Source organism: Macadamia integrifolia, chromosome 2, assembly GCF_013358625.1.
Source record: "Macadamia integrifolia cultivar HAES 741 chromosome 2, SCU_Mint_v3, whole genome shotgun sequence".
Classification (NCBI taxonomy): Eukaryota; Viridiplantae; Streptophyta; class Magnoliopsida; order Proteales; family Proteaceae; genus Macadamia; species Macadamia integrifolia.
In genome coordinates this window covers 27,488,268-27,506,891 of record NC_056558.1, presented here as the reverse complement: position 1 = coordinate 27,506,891, position 18,624 = coordinate 27,488,268, and the positions used below count along the sequence as shown (strand labels likewise).

At 36.7% G+C, this 18,624-nt stretch overlaps 2 protein-coding genes across 2 annotated transcripts; both read right to left on the bottom strand.

Moving 5' to 3' along the window:
• Positions 1-2,483: 2,483 nt before the first annotated feature.
• LOC122072145 (flavonol synthase/flavanone 3-hydroxylase) lies at positions 2,484-6,109 on the bottom strand. Its single transcript, XM_042636708.1, has 3 exons — positions 5,588-6,109; positions 4,208-4,535; positions 2,484-3,117 (listed from the first exon to the last, which is right to left on the bottom strand). Exons 1-3 carry the CDS (start codon positions 6,046-6,048, stop codon positions 2,905-2,907), a joined length of 1,002 nt encoding a protein of 333 aa, XP_042492642.1. The 5' UTR covers positions 6,049-6,109; the 3' UTR covers positions 2,484-2,904.
• Positions 6,110-8,977: 2,868 nt separating this feature from the next.
• Positions 8,978-15,346, bottom strand: LOC122089372 (selenoprotein K). The gene is made up of 4 exons (XM_042659050.1): positions 15,191-15,346; positions 9,514-9,617; positions 9,252-9,408; positions 8,978-9,170 (listed from the first exon to the last, which is right to left on the bottom strand). The coding sequence occupies exons 1-4, from the start codon at positions 15,207-15,209 to the stop codon at positions 9,133-9,135; spliced, it is 318 nt and encodes a 105-aa protein (XP_042514984.1). The 5' UTR covers positions 15,210-15,346; the 3' UTR covers positions 8,978-9,132.
• Between the last annotated feature and the right edge of the window lie 3,278 nt (positions 15,347-18,624).

The window sequence follows — 18,624 nt, the reverse complement described above, 5'->3', positions numbered from 1 at the left end:
GAACAGCAATAATGTAACGACTGAAATTAAAATCCTAAATTAAGAAAGAAAAGGTAGTCAGAAGAGGGAATGAGAGGGGGGAAAAAAGACTATTGAGGGAGCCTACTTATTTGAACTTCAACCCTTGAACTTGAAAGCTTGAGTGATTTGAGATACTACCAGTACTAAAAATCAGATCTCGAATAAACCAAATCTGAAATTTCTAGTATTAGAGAAAACAAATCTTGAAACAAAAAAAAAATTGAACTTGAAAAAAAAATGCTCCACGGCTCGTGATCTTGTCACCTAGATCTAAGCCTAGAACTATAACTTTAAAAATTACAACTCAATTGCATAAATCATAAACATAAAAGGCTGAATAAGAATAAAAGAGTGATTGCATTAATTGACATAAAAAAAAAATATTACAAAAGTGATTAAAGCAAAAATAGAGAAGAACTAAAACTAAAAAGTGAGAGAGGGAGAGAGAGAGAGAAGAAAACTAAGCATAAACTATAAAATAAACTAAGGGGAATAATAAATAGGAGGGGGGGAGAAGGGGTTTTTATAGGGCTTTTGTCTTACCTCCTTCCTTCTACAAGTCTTCTTTAAGAAAAGAAAGAAAATAAAATTAAATTAAATCTTGGTAAAAATCCTCATTCTCTGAGTTATTGTGTGAAGAACGAGAGAATTTGTTTCTAAAATTAACAAATTCTATTCATTCCTTGCAATATTGATCAATATCTTGCAATCTTGATTAAATCAGAAAGGAATCTCTACATAGCATCTTCAAGATATTGTGAGGTGGCAAGGAGAGAGAATAATCTTCAGAATTTTACAGGAGAGAGGATGATGTACCAATGAATGGGTCCCACCTTTGGATTGGTTCTTGATTCACTTTAAGCACTTTCTCTTGTAGACTTGAAAATTGAAAAAAAAAAAAAAAGTATTACTATCCAAAGTGGGGCAAAATTTACACTTATATCCTTAAGATTTCACACATTATGCTCATCATTGTTGCTAAGAGAAAGAAAAAGAAAAGGGAAGAGAAGAGAAGAAGAGGGAAATAGAGAAGAAGTTTTCTCCTCTCTTTGTGTATGTCTTAAATGCCTCTCAAGAAAGATTTTTTCAGATCCAATTAATAGAGTTTGATGGTTCTTATTGAGAATACTATTTTTCCATTAAAGCTTTATTTACAAGGAATACTAGAAGAGGAGAAGTAGAGAGAGAGAGAGAGAGAGAGTGGAGTGTGTGTGTGAATGTGAATGCCATTGTTGCTCCATGAAAGTAAAGACAAAGAGAAGAAGAAGAAGAAGAAGAAGAAGAAGAAGAAGAAGAAGAACATAGAATTTGGTTATTGTGAGTTGCTTCAAGAAAGCCAAGTGCTAATCGAGGTTGAAGCATTGACGGCACTGAGACAATATGGTTGTAGTCCACATCAAGTGGAAATTGACATTATTACATCTCTGACAGTTAATCCTTGCCCAGGTAACCTCACTTTTGTCAAATTTCTATATTTTCATTATTATAAATCATTGTAGGCAAGGTGTTTGATAAAATGCCTAAGTAATGGTTGTAGTTTATTTGAGAGAAATTTACATGTATGAGTGTTTCACTATAGGGCATTGTTATAAGCCCAACTTTATTTTTTATTGGTGTTTAGTAGGTGTTGGACACAGGGGCTATGTGTTCGTTGATAGTTACAACTACCTAAACCAATTTGCCTTGGGTGCAGCCTCTCAGATTATACTGAGAAAACTAAGGTGAAGATCTAGCCATTGTATGTCGTTGGTGAAAACTGAGAATGTGTTTCCTTGGCTGTGGGTCCAGTTATAATTAGTGTTGAGTAAATACTGAGCCCGACAGTAAGCATTACTTTGTGCATGTAGGTAACTGGCCGAATCACATATTTCTTGTGTTGTGGATGTGTATGCTCATATTTATATCGTGGATTAAAGTGTTTGGCTGCAGAATCGGTGTGTACATCTGGTAGACTTGACCACTTGGTGGTGTAGTGTGGATGTGCATACGACTGTGTATGTATGTGATAGTGATTACCGTGCAAGGTTTATGAGATAGCTTTGGGCAACAATACAAGTAATGTGAGTAAGTTCCGTGTAACAGTAAGAATGGTTAGTAGTATACATAACAGCTCTGGACAACATCAGTAGACTGTGCTATTGAAGTGCAAATAGTGATTGCCATATCAGGGGTACAACTGAAAAATGAAAAAAGATTTGACACACTAATTTACCCCCTCTCAGTGTCAATCAGGACCCAACATGATTAATGATGGTTAGTAGTGAAAATTTTTTATTACCACTGAAAGTCTCGTAAAACGGTAAAAGTGCTTCCATTGAGCGCTTTTCTTGTAGTGATATGTTTATTAACTTAATAATAATATCACCTACAATAGTAAATAATTGGTGAATATATTTTTATTAAGATGTTTTTCATATCATCATTTAATCATACGTTGAATAAAAAAGAAGGAGCCACACATATGGTACAAAACAATATACATTGATGGTTTATAAATTTTAACATTTACTTGCATTCAATGAAATTTACCAAAAGCAAAAAAAGAAGTAACATTTAATGACCATTCTATCTATTCAACAATCAAAATGATCAAATCATCACTCAACAACCTCCACATCCTCTACAGCCACTGCACTGATGTAATGAGCATCTGGTGGTTGGTAGCCCTTTGGGTGTGTACTCGGATACTCCCAGCCACGGGATGCTCACTGCACCGTTGCAGCGACTATAGAGGATGTGGACCTCACTCCACATGATTAAAAAAAAAAAAAAAAAAATTCAAAATGATCAAATCATCCCTCTACATGAAAAAATAACTTATGGTAAAGAATTAAAACCAAAATTGTAATTAGCCAGGATCATATTCTTTTCAAATTCAACATTTTACTGAGGAAGTTTATTGAGCTTGCAATACTCATAATCCTTAAATTTCTTGCTTTTGTACTTCGGTGGATTCTGTTCATTGGTAAGCTGATGTAGAGGCCCTACAACCATCTCCCTTGGCGGCGAGCAAAACACTGGCCATGAAATCCTTGTCTTCTCCTTGTTCACAGTAGTTCTATGCAACACGCTCTTGTACTTTCCATTGCTTAGTATCTACATACACATAAGTAACCCCAATTAAGTTTCTTTTTCCATTTTGTATATATGAATTGGAGGAAGGGAAAGACCTTGGATACATAAAAGTGAATGTTTGGTCTAATGTTGTTGTAATGGTTCAAGCTAAGGCTCCACCAATTCCAATTTGGCAAACATCATTGTGGCATATTTAGTAGGGTTGAGCATGTAATGGACACCGCCTAAAGGGGTATTTAGATCATGAGTCAGAGTAATTAATGTACTATCGACTCATGGTTCGATACCTTATAGACGGTAAGACCCCATGTGGAGAGCTCATCACATGGGGAGAGGGTCCAAACTCCTTTCTCTTATTCTCTAGGGGATTTAGGGGGGCCTTTTCCCCTTACCCTATAGGGTTAACTAAAATTAATATTGAGAGTTAAAAGCATCACCAATGGTAAAGTCTTATATGATTTTTGGGGTTGGGAATGGAAATTTTGAATTGCCGTGGGCTATTGGCTTATGGAGTATGGGTTAACGAATATTTGGTGAATATGGGTTATAGGTATGTGGACTGGACTATGAACTGATATAAATACAAAATGATAGAGAACCAAATCCAAGATTAATACTCCAAACCAAAACTGAACCAATTAACTTCAGCTCGATTTGCCATTTGGTTCAACATTAAACGGTTGGGTTTAGTTTTGATTGTTGTTTCGATTCACTTCTAACATCCCTTTTTTTCATATGGGTACACTCTAGAAGGGGAAGGGGAAAGGGAGAAGGTAACAAACAACCAGGAGACTCAATTTCAAGATCTTCTAGTGAAAGTGGGCTTAGCGCGTCACAATCACAAATGGAGTGTTATAATCCCATATCAGTCATATGTGGGTTAATCCTACATCGATTTTACAAGAAAATTAATCTGGGTTCATATGGTCTTAGGTTCCTTTACCTTGTAAACCGGTTTATGGGGTCGAGTTCTTTTGGGTTTGTATCCACCTAATCAACCAAGTATCTTCTATGGTACCAAGCAAGCAAAATTACAATCTTACCCTCCAGACTAGGGTTAGATACCTGTTACCATAGCCCTATTTGTAGAGTTAGGACATGAAACACATACCTCAGTTTGATCACCGATATGGATGATTAGAGCATTACGAATGTAGTTAGCATCAATCCAATGGTCATCTTTGAAGATTTGGAGCCCAGGAACCTCGTTTGGTACCAGAACGGTGATGGCTGACATGTCAGTGTGGGCCACCACGCCAAGAGCCAGATCAGGGCGAGGGCAAGGTGGATAGTAATTGATCTTTAAAAGGTATTCCAACTCATCTCCACCCATGGCTTCTCTTATCGCATTTCCTTCCAGCCCTAACCCTAATGACAAGAACCTCAGTAGCTTCTCCACCATTGCCCTCAAGTACTTCGCATACTCCTCGTTAGCTTCCCTACATAAAGAGAAAAAAAACCCATGGAAGAGGTTATCAGATGCTTATGATTGAGGTGTCAATCGGTCGGGCCTAATCGGGTTTGACTAATTTCACAATTTGCACCATGATCAGCCATTTTAGTTAATTAAGCTTATATTGCGTGGCATAGTAATGTTTATATCCAGTTGGTTGGGTTCGGATTTTAACCAGGTTAACTGGCAATGCGTAAAATTGGTCTCTAAAGTAGGGTTGCAAGGGAATACCAATAAATTAATGGACCTTAGATGGGCCTTAAAAAGTCCACTGAATGTCCTATTAAATTAGGGACTTGTCTTTTCCTTTTAGTCTTTATGTTTATGGTTTGGGAATAGGGGTATAACAGGTAGAGAATAGGGTAAAATGGTCCAAAAAGTAAGTCATTCTACAAAGTTGGGCTAAATGGGTTGAGTTTGATCGGGCTCATAATCAATCGGTCAAGATTAGGCAACTGATAGGAACGATCGATTAGAAATGAGCTGGTCTTGAGAATGACACATTTATTAATCAGACTGTGTCAGCTTAGGCTTTAAACGGTAGGGCTTGGTCAGGCCTACTAGGCCAGGCCTAAAATTAACACCTTTAGCTTATGAGACATCCAAACGAATTTGGATCTTGTCCCCACATGGGGATCCATGTTCATGGGGTGCGGGACACACTGAATTCTATGCGGGACTATCCCCATGTGGGAAGAGAATCTGAACTCTATGTAGACCAAAAGTCGAAGTACTCAATGCGTATTTAATGCACCATTGACGTATGATCTGATACCTATAAATGGTGAAATCCCATACTCAGAGATCACTACATGGGGAGTGTGGATCAAATTCTCGTATGAGAACTATTCTTGTACAATCTGATCCACACACATAGAATCCACCACAGGGCTTACACGAGAATAGAGACATTTTACTTGTGTGGATTCCATGTGTGTGAATCAAATTTTATGAGAACCTAATCCGCTCTCCTACATGGGGAGAGGATTTAGACTCCAAATGGAAACCAAAAACAAAAGGAGAAGCCAGATTGGATACCGGTAAGCAATTGGGTTCTTGGGCCAGAATTGGTAGTTGATAACAGAAGGAGGCCATATGTTGTGGAACAAGAAATCAACCCAAGCTCTCTTCCCTCCTTGTTCCTTCTGAAGTTTAGTTCCATAACCTTCAATGGATCCAGGAACAGAAGAGTAGGCTTCTTTTTCTTCTTCTGGGAGCTCGAAGAACTCTTTTCCAACCTTCTGCAACTTCTGTATCACCTCTACTGGTATTCCATGATTCACCACTTGGAAGATGCCCCATTCTTCGCTTGCACTGGCGATTGAACAGACTAGATTGTCTTTATTTGGTTCGCTGAGATCGACGGTGGGGATTTGAGGGACTGGTCCATTGTAGGTGGTGGCTGCTGGTTGTTCCTCCTTGGCCCTTATGAACTCCTCAGGGATGGTGTCAGTTGCTATAGCTTGAGAAGCTATTGCTTGCACTCTTCCCTTCTCCATCCTCTCTCTCTCTCTCTCTCTCGATTACACACACACAAGCTACAGGGGTAAATAGAAGAGCCTAGGGAACTGAAAGAACAAAAGGTTAGGTAGGACGGAATTCAGTCTCTACTTCTACTATTTAAAGTAAATGGTTGTTAATACTAGTGAGAGATAGTCAAATGAAGAACCTTGAGCTGGCATCCTCTCGTGAGACGAGCAAAATTAACGGATACGTTCTGAAATCTGCCTTAATTGCCTGGATTTTTTTTTTTTTTTTTACCATTACTAGAAAGGATAAAATTTTGCTGCTATTGGGGTTGCAGGAACCTTTCTACTATTGGGTTCTCAACCAAAGAAATAGAATATTAAACTGAATTTTGGAAAATATGAAAACTTAAGAAGAGGATATTTGTGACCATAAGTGGGAAGTGAATTATTTCGTTTCCTTGGTGGCTATGAGCCCTACTAACCGAAAATTCCTACAACCCAAATATCAACAAAATTTTGCACGAGGAAAATCATGGTTTAGATACCACTGTCCGAAATGCCTTTGATACTTTTTCCACTCTTGTGAACATAACGTATCGGGATTCTCCCTACTCGGCTAGGTTCCCCAAGTTTTCACTGTTCAAAACTACTTTTTGATTCCTATGTGGCTAACATATTGCAATTTTCTGTGTACTTTTAGGGCCGTCAGATGTGTGTTGGGCTCTCAGCGCAGTTGGAGAGGATCTCATTCTGTACTTTATGTCAGGATCTGATTCTTATCCATTCATTAAATAAAGATTTTAAGAGATTTAGGTAGATTATTTTCCAATTTGGGTTACTTTGTCAAGTTTGGAGACATCAAAGATAATCAACATGCCATCCAAGGAGAAAATGATTGAAAATACTAAAAGACAATGATCTATCATCTCTCTACACGGTTTCGAAGATAATGATCATTTTTACCATAAACATAAAAAAAAAACAAGATAAGATGATAATGATCATGCAATAAAAGGAAAGGGAGACCAAGACACACAAGGAAAGGGGATTTACTATCTTTATACAGGGCAATAGGACATATATAGGGAAAGTATTCTTTTACATTCAATTTTCTTTTTTGATATCTAATAGTTAGAATTGCAATATCACTCATTCACGTGGTAAGTAATTGTGCTTGCTTGGAGATTACTATTTAAGGTGGCCGCTTTAAGAATCTTCGTCATAATTCATAAACAACAAACTAATTGTAAGAGGAAAATATGTCAAACTCGCTTCTTTGAGATCTTTAACATGTAAATCATGCTAAAACCATAGTTCAAAAACAGGGTTTTTCGTCTCACTCACCCTTTTTAAAATCCTGCTGACTTGGGCAAATCATTTTTTTTCCCCTTATTTTATCAATATATTCCTTCTTCACCTTGCCCAAGTTAGGAGGGACTAAGGCTATAGTTACTTCATAGGTGAGAAGAAAAAAGGCTAATACTGAAGACAACAAACAAAAAAGTTTTGGTTTTTTTTTTTTGTAGGCTAAACATTCCGTCTACGAATAATATATGGCTCATTAAAAGAAACCAAACTTAGTGAGTTTCACATGACTTGGACTAAAACACCGAGTCAATTAAAACCCATTTATTTTCGAACTTGGTTTGATAATTTCTTAAGTTTGGGGAAGTCTTCTTGATTCATGAGTCATGATCATGTTTCATGTTTTTTTTTTTTTTTCCTTCACTTGAGTGAATCATACTATTTAAAGCCTAATTTTCCAAATTTCCTTTACCATCTTGAGTCTACCAAAAAAATAAGACTATACTTCCTTGAACATAGTCTTCTTGAGCATGGCTTCAAAACTCAGGTTGGAATCGATGGATTTGAATCGAAAAAATCAGTTGGTCCCAATCCCTAATTGATTTTGAGTGAGGGATTCTCGATCATGCGATCCAATGATCCAATTCAGACCAGGCCGATTCACACGGCTCCTGCATATTTTTTTTCCTGGTAACTGGTAAGAGGCTCCTGCAATGTAAGTACCAAATCTGAATAAAGCCAAATTCTTTGGAAACCTTCCTCCTTTGATAATATTTTCTTCTTCTTCTTGTAACATTCTCTCTCTCTCTCTCTCTCTCTCTCTCGCGTGTATCTTCATATGTAGTTGTAACCTTAATCCTCATACAGGAAATGTTCATTGGGATTGCAACAAAAAGATAAAGTAGTTCTCACATCGTAGAGGGCATTCAAAAAATCCAATAGAAGTAAGAGAGAGAGAGAGAGAGGTGGAGAGGAAGGCTGGCTGCAATTGGTAATTGACACTTCTTCCTCCACATCCCATATTTTTTGGAATCTCCAATCTAGTTTTGTCATTTAAAACTGGTTTATTTTTCTCTCATGTTATTTATGCGGGAGTAAGCAGAGTGGTTGGGGAAAAGGGGCAAGGGGTACCCTAAACATCCTTTTCTCAAACATTTCAAACATTGGGTACCTCAAATTATAATTCCCTTGTTTTTATGAATATCAGTAGCCCAAATAATGTTAGGGTTTTGTTTTCTTTTTAATCTCTACAATAGATGCAATTAAGGATGGTTGAAAACGCTTAAGGTTTTGTTTTCCTATAAACAACTAAGGACAGTACTAATTTCTCTGATAGTCATTGATTAACTCAATAAATTTCTAGATATAAATTCAAAAACTTATGTTCTCTCTCTCTCGATATTGTCTCATTCCCTCTACTTTATTTTGCAAATTGATTTAAAGGAAAATAAAAAATTTCGAACCTAACATTATTGTATAACCTAAATTTCTTACCATATTTAATAATGTCACATTTTAATCGATTGGTTTTACTGACCGACCATCGGTATCATCCGATATGACCAATCGGATACCAATACATAGAAACCCTGCTATTAAACTCCAAACATGCCAATCAAAATATGACAATATATATATATATAGACATTTGCCGTTTCCCATAACTCGGAGCTTATAAACAACAAAAGAGGTGTTCATATCAACATCTTCAATTTCGTTTTAAGCTTCTTCACATCAAAATATTAAACTAGCTTTAAAGCATCACGCAGAAAAACTAAGGTGTGAAAAATTTCAAACATGTCGAGGTTCTTAGCCGCCGCAGCATGAGCCACAAGCTGGAAGTGAACCTGCAAATTACACACAAAAATATTACTATAGATGAAAACAAGGAGAAGAAGACGATGGTAGAACCAAGAAATTGTACTTACTATGGTCAATGCCTCGGACATTGTCCAATCCACGGGGTGGTCGCCGTGGCCCACCTGGCCCGCCGCCATATGGACCACTTCCAGGTCCTCCAGGACCACCACCATCCCATTTCTTGCTCGCACCTGAGCTTTTCTTGTATGCTTCTGATTTTTCAATCTATGATATTGCAGACATGAAAAAATGAATATCTAAAACGAATCATTTGTTACTGAAATAGGGGATTGGAGATGAGGAGAGGAGAGCAGGGAATTGGATATATACTGAGAACATAGTCGTGAAGAATGTTGCAATCAAATTGACAATGGCCCAGAAGAAATCAGTAATGGTTTTCAATCGCCATAGAGATCGCTTGGGCTTAACAACACCTGAGAAAATAAGATTTATAAACATAAAACATAATAATTCTACTTTGATAATTGATAAACATGACATATACTTTCACTTCCTTGCAAATGAATCTGCAATGACTCAAAGTTGAATTTCCAGAATATAAAGTTAAAAATAATCTGTGGATCCAGTGCTAAAAGAGAGAGATATTAATGACATCCCAGCATGGATTTAAAATCAGAACTGTATCAGTCGAGATAGTTACGATACCAATCAGTGGTTCGATATAAGGGTAAAAGGGTCCAAGTTTCAAAACCTCGCATTCCAGTGATGAGCAAATACTATATGTTAAAACAATATTTGCAGGAAACAGCAGATGCCATCACTGAAGGGTAGCATGTCCCTGAGAATGATGCAAATGTAGGTGTTACTTTTCTTTCATATTCTTTACAAACCATTTATTTTTCATATTTGCCAATGCTTCTACTGTTATAGTAATTTTTTTCTTTTCTTTGGTAGAATAGTAATTAGAGTTTGCAGGTCCAAAATAGAGGAACCTTCTACTTATCCACCACCACTCACACCCCCAAAATTATATTCTACCCCCCCCCCTTTTTTCTTTAAATGTATATTTCAGAAGAGAAGAAAACTTTGAATGGCCTGTGCATTAGATTAGATCATCTTTAGCAGTCCTGTTATACTGATTGAATACAGAAATCAACCAAAATTTTATGCATATCAAATTTGTTTTGGTTGAATTATTCAATTTTCTCTTAATCTGGTCCTTATTCCATACTTCCTGTTGCAAGCTAATCTTCCACTAGAATTCCCAATTCGGGATTAGCACTGCATTACATGAACTAAGAAAGTTTTCAGAGTTCAGGAAAAAACCTATAAATAGATTCAGAAACTCAGATGTAATTGGAACTCTGGTCAAAGGCTTTATTTTAATGACAGAATCAGATAACAAAACGTTAGGGTAATCCAACGATAAATAGAAATTCCAAATACAGAATTTCAGAACCAGAATATGGAGAAACCTAATAACTTATCAAGCACAACTCAAAAAAGCCTTCTGGTCGATGGTCTTATCAGCATAGGGGAATAACTTCAAAAATTTCCAGCCAATTCCAATGGTGTAATTGGAAGATATTAAATTTTCCCACAGGAACAAGGAATCTCAATGACAATTGATGGCCAGGAGGAGTTGCTGATCTTGGAAGGGATAACAAAATATGAAGAATAAGTGATGAACAGCTAATAGACACTAGAATTAACCCAACAGCAACTAAGAATCAAAAAGAAGGTTTAATAATCTGGAGAAGATAGAAGAGACGGTATATGACCAAAGGAATCACCCCCTATGACCTGGACTGGAATCACCACCAATCAGTCTGTTGAATCAACACAGAAAGTATTCTGCATCACCACAGAATAAACAAAGGCTGAAGCCCATTCTCATTAATCTCAACAATGTGCACAAGGCTGGAGCCTTGAATCTGCACCAAAACCCCTCCATTTTATATCTAATGCCCTAGTTGCCTGGGCGCCAAAGTGTATTCCCCTCCTAACCTTTTAGCTCGCCTTGTTGCTGTGACAACTACGGAAGAAATTTTTCCATATGCTGCACAGGCAGACACAATTTAAATCTTCCCTAACTATTATTATTGTCCAAATATCATGAGAACAACATAACATGAAGAAAATTTAACTTTATTTATCAGAAAAGGTGAAAAGGAAAATGCAAAGGGGATAGACCACATTGACATTGGAACAATAAATCATTGATATTACAACATAATGCATGATGTAAGTGAAAAGGAAATGAACTTCATTTCTTTCAATGTATGACAACAATAAATTATGGTTGAAATATGAAGAATATCAGACTTTTAGATATGCTGTATGCGTAGGTTGAAAGAACAATATTGTTAAAGTCACAAATAGATTTCTAAGACGTTTTAGAACTTAATCCCAGCATGTATAAGGTTGTAATAAGAACATCTATAGTATAGAATGGTTTTGAAAGAACTGAACAATAGAATAAGGACAAAAGAAATAGAGAGTGGAATAAGAGATGAACGATATATTCACCACCACCACCACCACCCCCCCCCCCCAGAAAAAAAAAAAAAAAGAAGAGAAGAATGATATGTGTGTCACAGATTTCACACCATAGGTTTGAAATTCTCTTCAGACAGTCAGTAAACTAAGAAACCATTCTCTATGAAGAAGAGAAGGGCATCTCATTTTATAGAAATTACAAGGGTTAGAAAAAATCCCCTTATATCTCCTATGAGGAGTCAAACTTACCAAAAGCAATTACATTCCAAAAAAGAGCAAATGCAATTACATCCCAAAAATAGTGCCTTCTAAAATCATACTTTTTGAGTTGACATAAAAAATTCCAACATAATAACACGGAGTGTGACGAGGTACTTCTAGAAGGATTCTCAGGATAAGCTGATTCCCAGCAGGAGACTATTAAATGTGTAACATCGAAAGGAATCTCGAATTGACGGATTGGAATTAAACAACCACTCCTGACAAGAGAAAACCATCTGCTCGGTCTAAGGAAGTCAGTAGACTATTGAAGTAGGGAGATGAAGATAAACTTGGTATAGGCAGATCAAATAAGGGCTGAGATCTCATAGACCATAGCAAAAGATGAGGACATCACTTGAATCTTGCATGATCTTGCTGCTTGTTGGCATGATCAGGTCCATATTTGTCAGAGATTGTCAGTTGAGATCATTCATTTAAAGAATCAAATTTAACAGAGGATAGACCTTGAATTGGTATGCAGTATCTGGGGTTCATATGTTATTGTTGATGACTGGTTGGACTTTCCTGCTGAAGGAAACCTGTGGGTAGCTCTATCTTTTAGGGGTCAGAGATATTGATCAGCTTCCAGGCTTCTCTCATGGGCTCCTTTTCCATCTCTACTTATTTACACAATGGATGTTCCATCGCATGATAGAACAAAATTCATCAAACGATTGTGCATATTCTGACAGTGAAATAATAGAATCATGGGAAGTAGTTTCAGCTATCAGATGTTGGAAGGATGTCTTATTAATTGCCAGGGGGGAGTATTAAGCATTGCGAGAAGGGTTTCAAAAAAGAAAGAACAAAGAGCACAAGGCTATCAGATATTTCAATCAGTTCATGGAACTGGGTAGTTTTGTGGAATTCTGATGCAGTAGCGCTTCCGTGGACCAGCCCAAACTAGTTTAGAAACCCAAACCAAGAACCAAGTCCAAATCTGATTTTGGTCTGGTTGGATATTTAGGCATTAATTTGGGTTGATATTGTAATCTTTTATTTTATTTTATTTTATTCTGTTTTATTTTGGCAGGAGTTAGCTACGTAGGAGATTCTTGCTACCCAGTCCCCTTTTTCAAGTTTACTTCATATTTCCTTGTTTGAGTACCATTTTTTTCTATAGATATGTAAACAACACAACGTAATGGACAGATCTAAATATGGAATAGAAAATCGATTTACGCGCCTGTGTGGCTTGTGATTGTGTGCCGTCCCCTTCCCTGCGTTTTGATCTGGCTTTGACTTTTCTATTTTTCTTCTTCCCAGTTCCCATCCTTTCTCTCTTCTATTAATCTCTTGTTCTTCCCAATTCTTATTATTAACGTGAAATTTTAGTTCATTCCCTGTTACGCTACTTAGTTTCAGTCCACCATTGTTCACCATTTTATCAATACCCAACCTTTCCTTTGAATTTTCTTACACATAACCCTCACCCTTAGGCGACCCAACAAGCAAATCCTCTGTTCAAAACCCAGCTTGAGCGGAGTTTCAAATCAAACTCGGTCCTGAGTTTTGTTCTTCCATTAAAACTTAGCTGCAGCCCTCTGATTTCATATCTGCATTCTGTATTGAGTACCTATCGGCTGGAATGAATGGACCCTTGAAGTATCAACCTCCCCTTGAAGTTTCCATTGATCTGAGTCTAATTGAGTGAGTTCGATCACCTAAATCCCTAATGGATTACCACTTCCCTGCTCATGGTTGAGAAGCTGTAGAAAAATTCTTATTGTGGTTGTCTTTCTAAGCCCTAATTTGTTAACCTCCAAAATCACTCCTCTCTTCTTCCTCTATTCTATCTAGTCCTTATATTATCTTTCATTCCAAGTATTCCCTTATTCAATAAATCAAACTATCTGCATCTCTACCTACATACCTTTCTAAGTAAACATTTGAGTTTCTGATAATTTACAGAATCACTCCCCTTATGAAAGTAGATATATTTACATAACTGGCATTTGTTGTTGACCCAATTAGAGTTTGGGTGGGCCACAAGCCATCCGAACCAGGCTTTAGGAACCCTGGATTGCATCAAATTCTCCTTGAAGGGCTGTCTGCTACCTGATTAATCTCCATATCTTTCCCAAAAGCTAACAATACTTAGGCATTATCCATACTCGATTGGTAGGAAGACAAGTTTTGGTCACTTTTTCTTATTTTGTGCATGATCACATATATAGTTTATTCTTGTTAAAGTTACACTCAAATCTGGTCATTCTCATTAACTGTATATCATCCTTTTTGCTTTCAAAATTTTCCTTTGCCAATTAAAAAAAAAAAACATAAAACAAAAAACAAAAAAAAAAAATCTGATTTATGTGCACTAGAGGTTCAGGCATGGGCAGTATGATCTAGGTACAATAGGTATTACAATAGACAAAATACAATATATGGAGAACCTCTTAAGGCTATCGTACAACTAGGAAGATGTAAATCAATGATAAGTCTAACGAGAAGGAAATGTCAAGGAATACATGGAAGCAGCTCTCATAGATCCGTTCTCTGCTCAAAGGGAGCACTATTGGAAAATTAAAACTGCTGGCATTCATCTAACATTGACATTCGTTTTCTTTGCTAATTAAAGGAGTCCCTTGTTATATATTTTAGCACATAAGTTCGAACTGTTAAGCAGTGAAATTTGGGTCCATTTTCTCCCACTAAATTTGGTACAGAAATCCATCTGGTAATTTCAAAGCTACAAGTAATTTCTAGACAAAGAGAAGTCACCTTATTTCACTTTATCCCCGTAAAAATTATCCATGGAGCATCAGGAAAAGGAATTCTCAGGAAAAATATAAAGGCTAAAGACGCTTAATGGCGTTCAACTTCGAAAAATAACATGCAAATCAACCATATACACAAAAGAAAATGTAAATTGAACCAATAACTCCAACCAATCGCCAATAATACAAAGTTATTCAAAAAAATAACATATACTGAGCGAAGATTCCAAACTTCAACAATCAACAACCTAATAGATATCAGTAATGAACGTTCACAATAGAAATCGTAAAAAAAAAAAAAATTAAATAGCTATGAGGGCTACAGATAAGCAATGACAATTGAGACCAAAGAAGGAGAGATCGGATGAACCCTAAACGACATTGGTTGGAAACCTATGATTCTGACTCATCAACCAAACCCAATTTTTGAGAGAAAATCCGGAATTCAGACGGAGATTTCGAAGATCTCATAAACAGATATAAAAAAATTTCAGGAAATTCTAGGAAGAGAGAGCGTTTCCAAATCGATCTAATGAGAAGATAGGGAGCATAGCTTCGACACATACCTCTCTCAACATATGCCATTGTAGCACCAGAAGCTCTTCCGCGTACACGGTCGTCTCGAGTCTTCAAGAAGGAAAAAGTCCAGAGTCAAAGAACCGTTTTACAAGAGTTCGCTTTAAAAAGTCATCGACGAACACGGTTTCATCCTTTTGTGATGTGTTCAACTAATTCTCATTGGACGATGGAAGTGGTTTCTAGACGATTCTGGAACTCTAGAATCTGATTGCCAAACGCCCGGATTGGTTTTTTTTCCAACCAGACCAATACAAATGAATTATGTCAACACCTGCCTCACTCACTGCTATATTAAAGGACGAAAAAAGATGCTACCACTTAACTATACGTATGTGCAAAGAAACCAAACTCAACCAATACACCTTATCACTTTTGTAAGGCTGGCCATAATAATCCTTGTAGCATTTTACTAAATTTCATTTCCTTCTAAGAATGAGATTTGGGAAGCTGTCTCAAAACTAATGCCCTAGACGTAATGGTTTCGATGGGCATTTCTTTATCTGTTGTTGATCTATTATCAAATTTGATGTGATAGAAATTATCCAAGATTTCTTTCGAGGAAAATTTACAGAAGCTAAATTGAAACCAATAGCTCTCGGTTTGATCCATTCTCCGTCTCATCTTGATTTTCATATCAAATCGTGTTACTATTTTATTTTATTTTAATCTTTTGAGTAAAAGGCTAGGTATATTTAGTAGTATACCCTCACCTGTGTCTATCTCTCTCTTCCTCCACTTGAAAAATTCCACTTTCCCCCTCTCATGGGTTGAGCTATTAGCTGTAGAAAAGTCATTGGCATACCCATCCTCCTTCCCTTTATGATATAAAGAACCCTGCCAATCTTGCGGAGGAAAAGCTATGGAGGGTGCGAAAAGATCGTGCTCCCCCTTTTGACTCGCGTTGAATATACTCCTATGCGCCCACCCATTGGCTTGCTAATCTGGGGTTTTCTACGCAATCTGACAAGGTTCTCTCAATTGTGTTTGGCATACTTTTTTAGTGGGCAAAAATACCCTTTACATATAGAATTTCCATCTCTTCCTTCCTGTTTATAAATTGCTAGTATGGATTTTGCCTCGGGCCTATGCTTTCTCCTGTGATTTAAGTATCTAATTAAAATCCCCAATTCTTCCTCTTTTGTTCTCTTACAGAAAAATCGTTTTCATGTGTGGTCTTGTGCTAGTTCTTCTGGTCTTGCATGTGGGAGTCTCGAACCCCAAACATGTCATTAAAAAGTTAATTTTTTTTTTTTTAAATACCCTTGGCTGGATTTTTCTGTAAGAGTTTTGCAAAATTTTTATTTTCCATATGTTACTATATCACATTGTATGATAATGAGCTAAAAATACCCCTAGTCTTTCTCTTCGAATCTTTTGAGTGCAGAAGTGATCTATCCATCATATTGCACCAATTGAAGAGGTGGAGTCACATCATATGGTATGACAATGAGCTATGTGAAGCACCTTAGGTGGACAGACAAAGAAAATGGTAGAGTTTATAGAATTGACATCAACACCATTCTTCTTTAGGGTGGAATTCAAGTCACTATGGAGATTTGTTGAGATTGTCTTATATTATGCAAATCTCATACACATTATTGGGTTTGTACATATTTAGCTTTGATTGGTTTTTGGTCCATTATATTTACATGGGTAAAATTATAATTACTTAGGAGTTGGAGTTTTTGGCGTACTTATATATTGTTTCTTTAGAAAAAGTTAGGGTTTCTGACATACTTATTTATTGTTTCTTTAGAGAAAAAACCCTTGCAGGGATTGTACAGTAAAGTGGAAGAGGTTTAGAACTTTCATGGTGAACAGAAAATTCTCTAACTCACTTGACTGAATGTAGGCATTAGTGTTTGAACCACAATAAATTCCTTGTATTTACATGTGCTTCTTTGCTTGATTTCTTTCTCGAATCTCTTTTCTTCTCGAAAATGCTAAAAGAATTCACACATTTGACTGACTTCAGGTGACCAACAAAGCCATATAACTTTACAGATCACGGATATACTTGAGGAGTCTGGATGTTTTGAAGAACAGATGTGAAATGACTTGTGAACTTTTGAAGAGGATTTTGCGATCAGTAGAACCATCTTACTAGAAACAATACAATTCACATGAACCCAAGAACCTTTTTGTTGCCTTCTCCTGCTTTCCCTAAATCAAATTTCTTGTCCTTTGAATCATAGGAAGGTGTGGTATGAGGATGTAAAGGAAGTTAGGAACCGGCAAAGGAGGGGAAAAAGATGTAAAAATTCATTTGAACTAGTCTTGGAAGTTAACAAAAGTGATGTTTTACCCATTCAAAAAGCTCACGTATGAAAAGGGTCACAACTCACTAAGTTAGAAAACAGCTCGGTTACCTTAGGGCGTAGGGTGCTTTAGCCAAGATGAATTTTATTTTGGCTATTACTTTCTACATTTCTATATTCTCATATGCAAGAAAACCTATTAGTCAGCTTTCGTAGCAAATTCAATTTGCTTTTCATCTTTTTGAGTTGTCGGACTTACTTCCTAACCCTAATACTAGGAGTAGTGACTAGCGTTATAGGTTGTTGGGCAAACAGAAGGTTGCGAGGATTAAGTTTGGGGGACCGAAGGTCGTCTTTCGTTCACTGGATATGTAGCTTACGGAATCATTTACAATTTGTTGCTTTGGTTGTTCTCTTGTTACATCTCACTAGTTTCATGTAATATTAATTCCAACTCTCTTTATTTTCTTTGAATAGACCCTATTGTCTTTGTTTTTATTATTCTAGAGGGATAAGGGCCCGTTTGATAACGTTTCAAGAAACGCGTTTCTGCCGTTTCTGTTTCTAGAAACAGCAGAAACGGAGCAAAAAGCGTTTGATAAAATTGTTTCGTTTCACTTATTTTTATAAATAGAAATAGAAATTTTTACTTATTTATGGTTCAAGAAACGACCCAGGCGAAACAAGTTCAACTTATTTTGCCATTTCTGGAAACAACTTGTGGCAATTCTTTCACTGGTTACCATCGACTTCTAAAAACATGACTTATCAAACACCTTCAATTCCATTTCTGTTTCTAGAAACGAAAATTTATGTTTATGCCGTTTCTTGAAACAGAAACGGCAGAAACATTATCAAATGGACCCTTAGTTGTGATGGAAGGGCAAAGTGATTGGGAGCCTATACAAATTTATAAGAGTGTTGAAACAAATGGAACTACCATTGGAATTGAGGTAAGAGATATAGGTGGACAACAAAGACTACGTACTAATAGTTCATGCTATGAACATATACAAATTTAGAAAGAAGCATGTCTCTTTCACCTCAGATCTTTTGAGTGGAAGTGATCTCTCAGATCGTATTGCACACACCAGTAAGAGAGATATAGTCACATCACATTGCATGACAATAAGCTATGCGGGATACCCCATGCAATGTATGGG

Excerpts from the sequence above, each read along its gene's own strand:
- LOC122089372 (XM_042659050.1), bottom strand. Across the intron at positions 9,409-9,513 it reads TCTTCACGACTATGTTCTCA|ATTGAAAAATCAGAAGCATA; the intron begins GTATATATCCAA and ends GCAATATCATAG. Across the intron at positions 9,171-9,251 it reads TGTCCGAGGCATTGACCATA|GTTCACTTCCAGCTTGTGGC; the intron begins GTAAGTACAATT and ends TGTAATTTGCAG.
- LOC122072145 (XM_042636708.1), bottom strand. The coding sequence starts at position 6,048 with ATGGAGAAGGGAAGAGTGCAAGCAATAGCTTCTCAAGCTATAGCAACT. Across the intron at positions 4,536-5,587 it reads AAGAACCCAATTGCTTACCG|GGAAGCTAACGAGGAGTATG; the intron begins GTATCCAATCTG and ends CTCTTTATGTAG. Across the intron at positions 3,118-4,207 it reads ATATCGGTGATCAAACTGAG|ATACTAAGCAATGGAAAGTA; the intron begins GTATGTGTTTCA and ends ATGTGTATGTAG.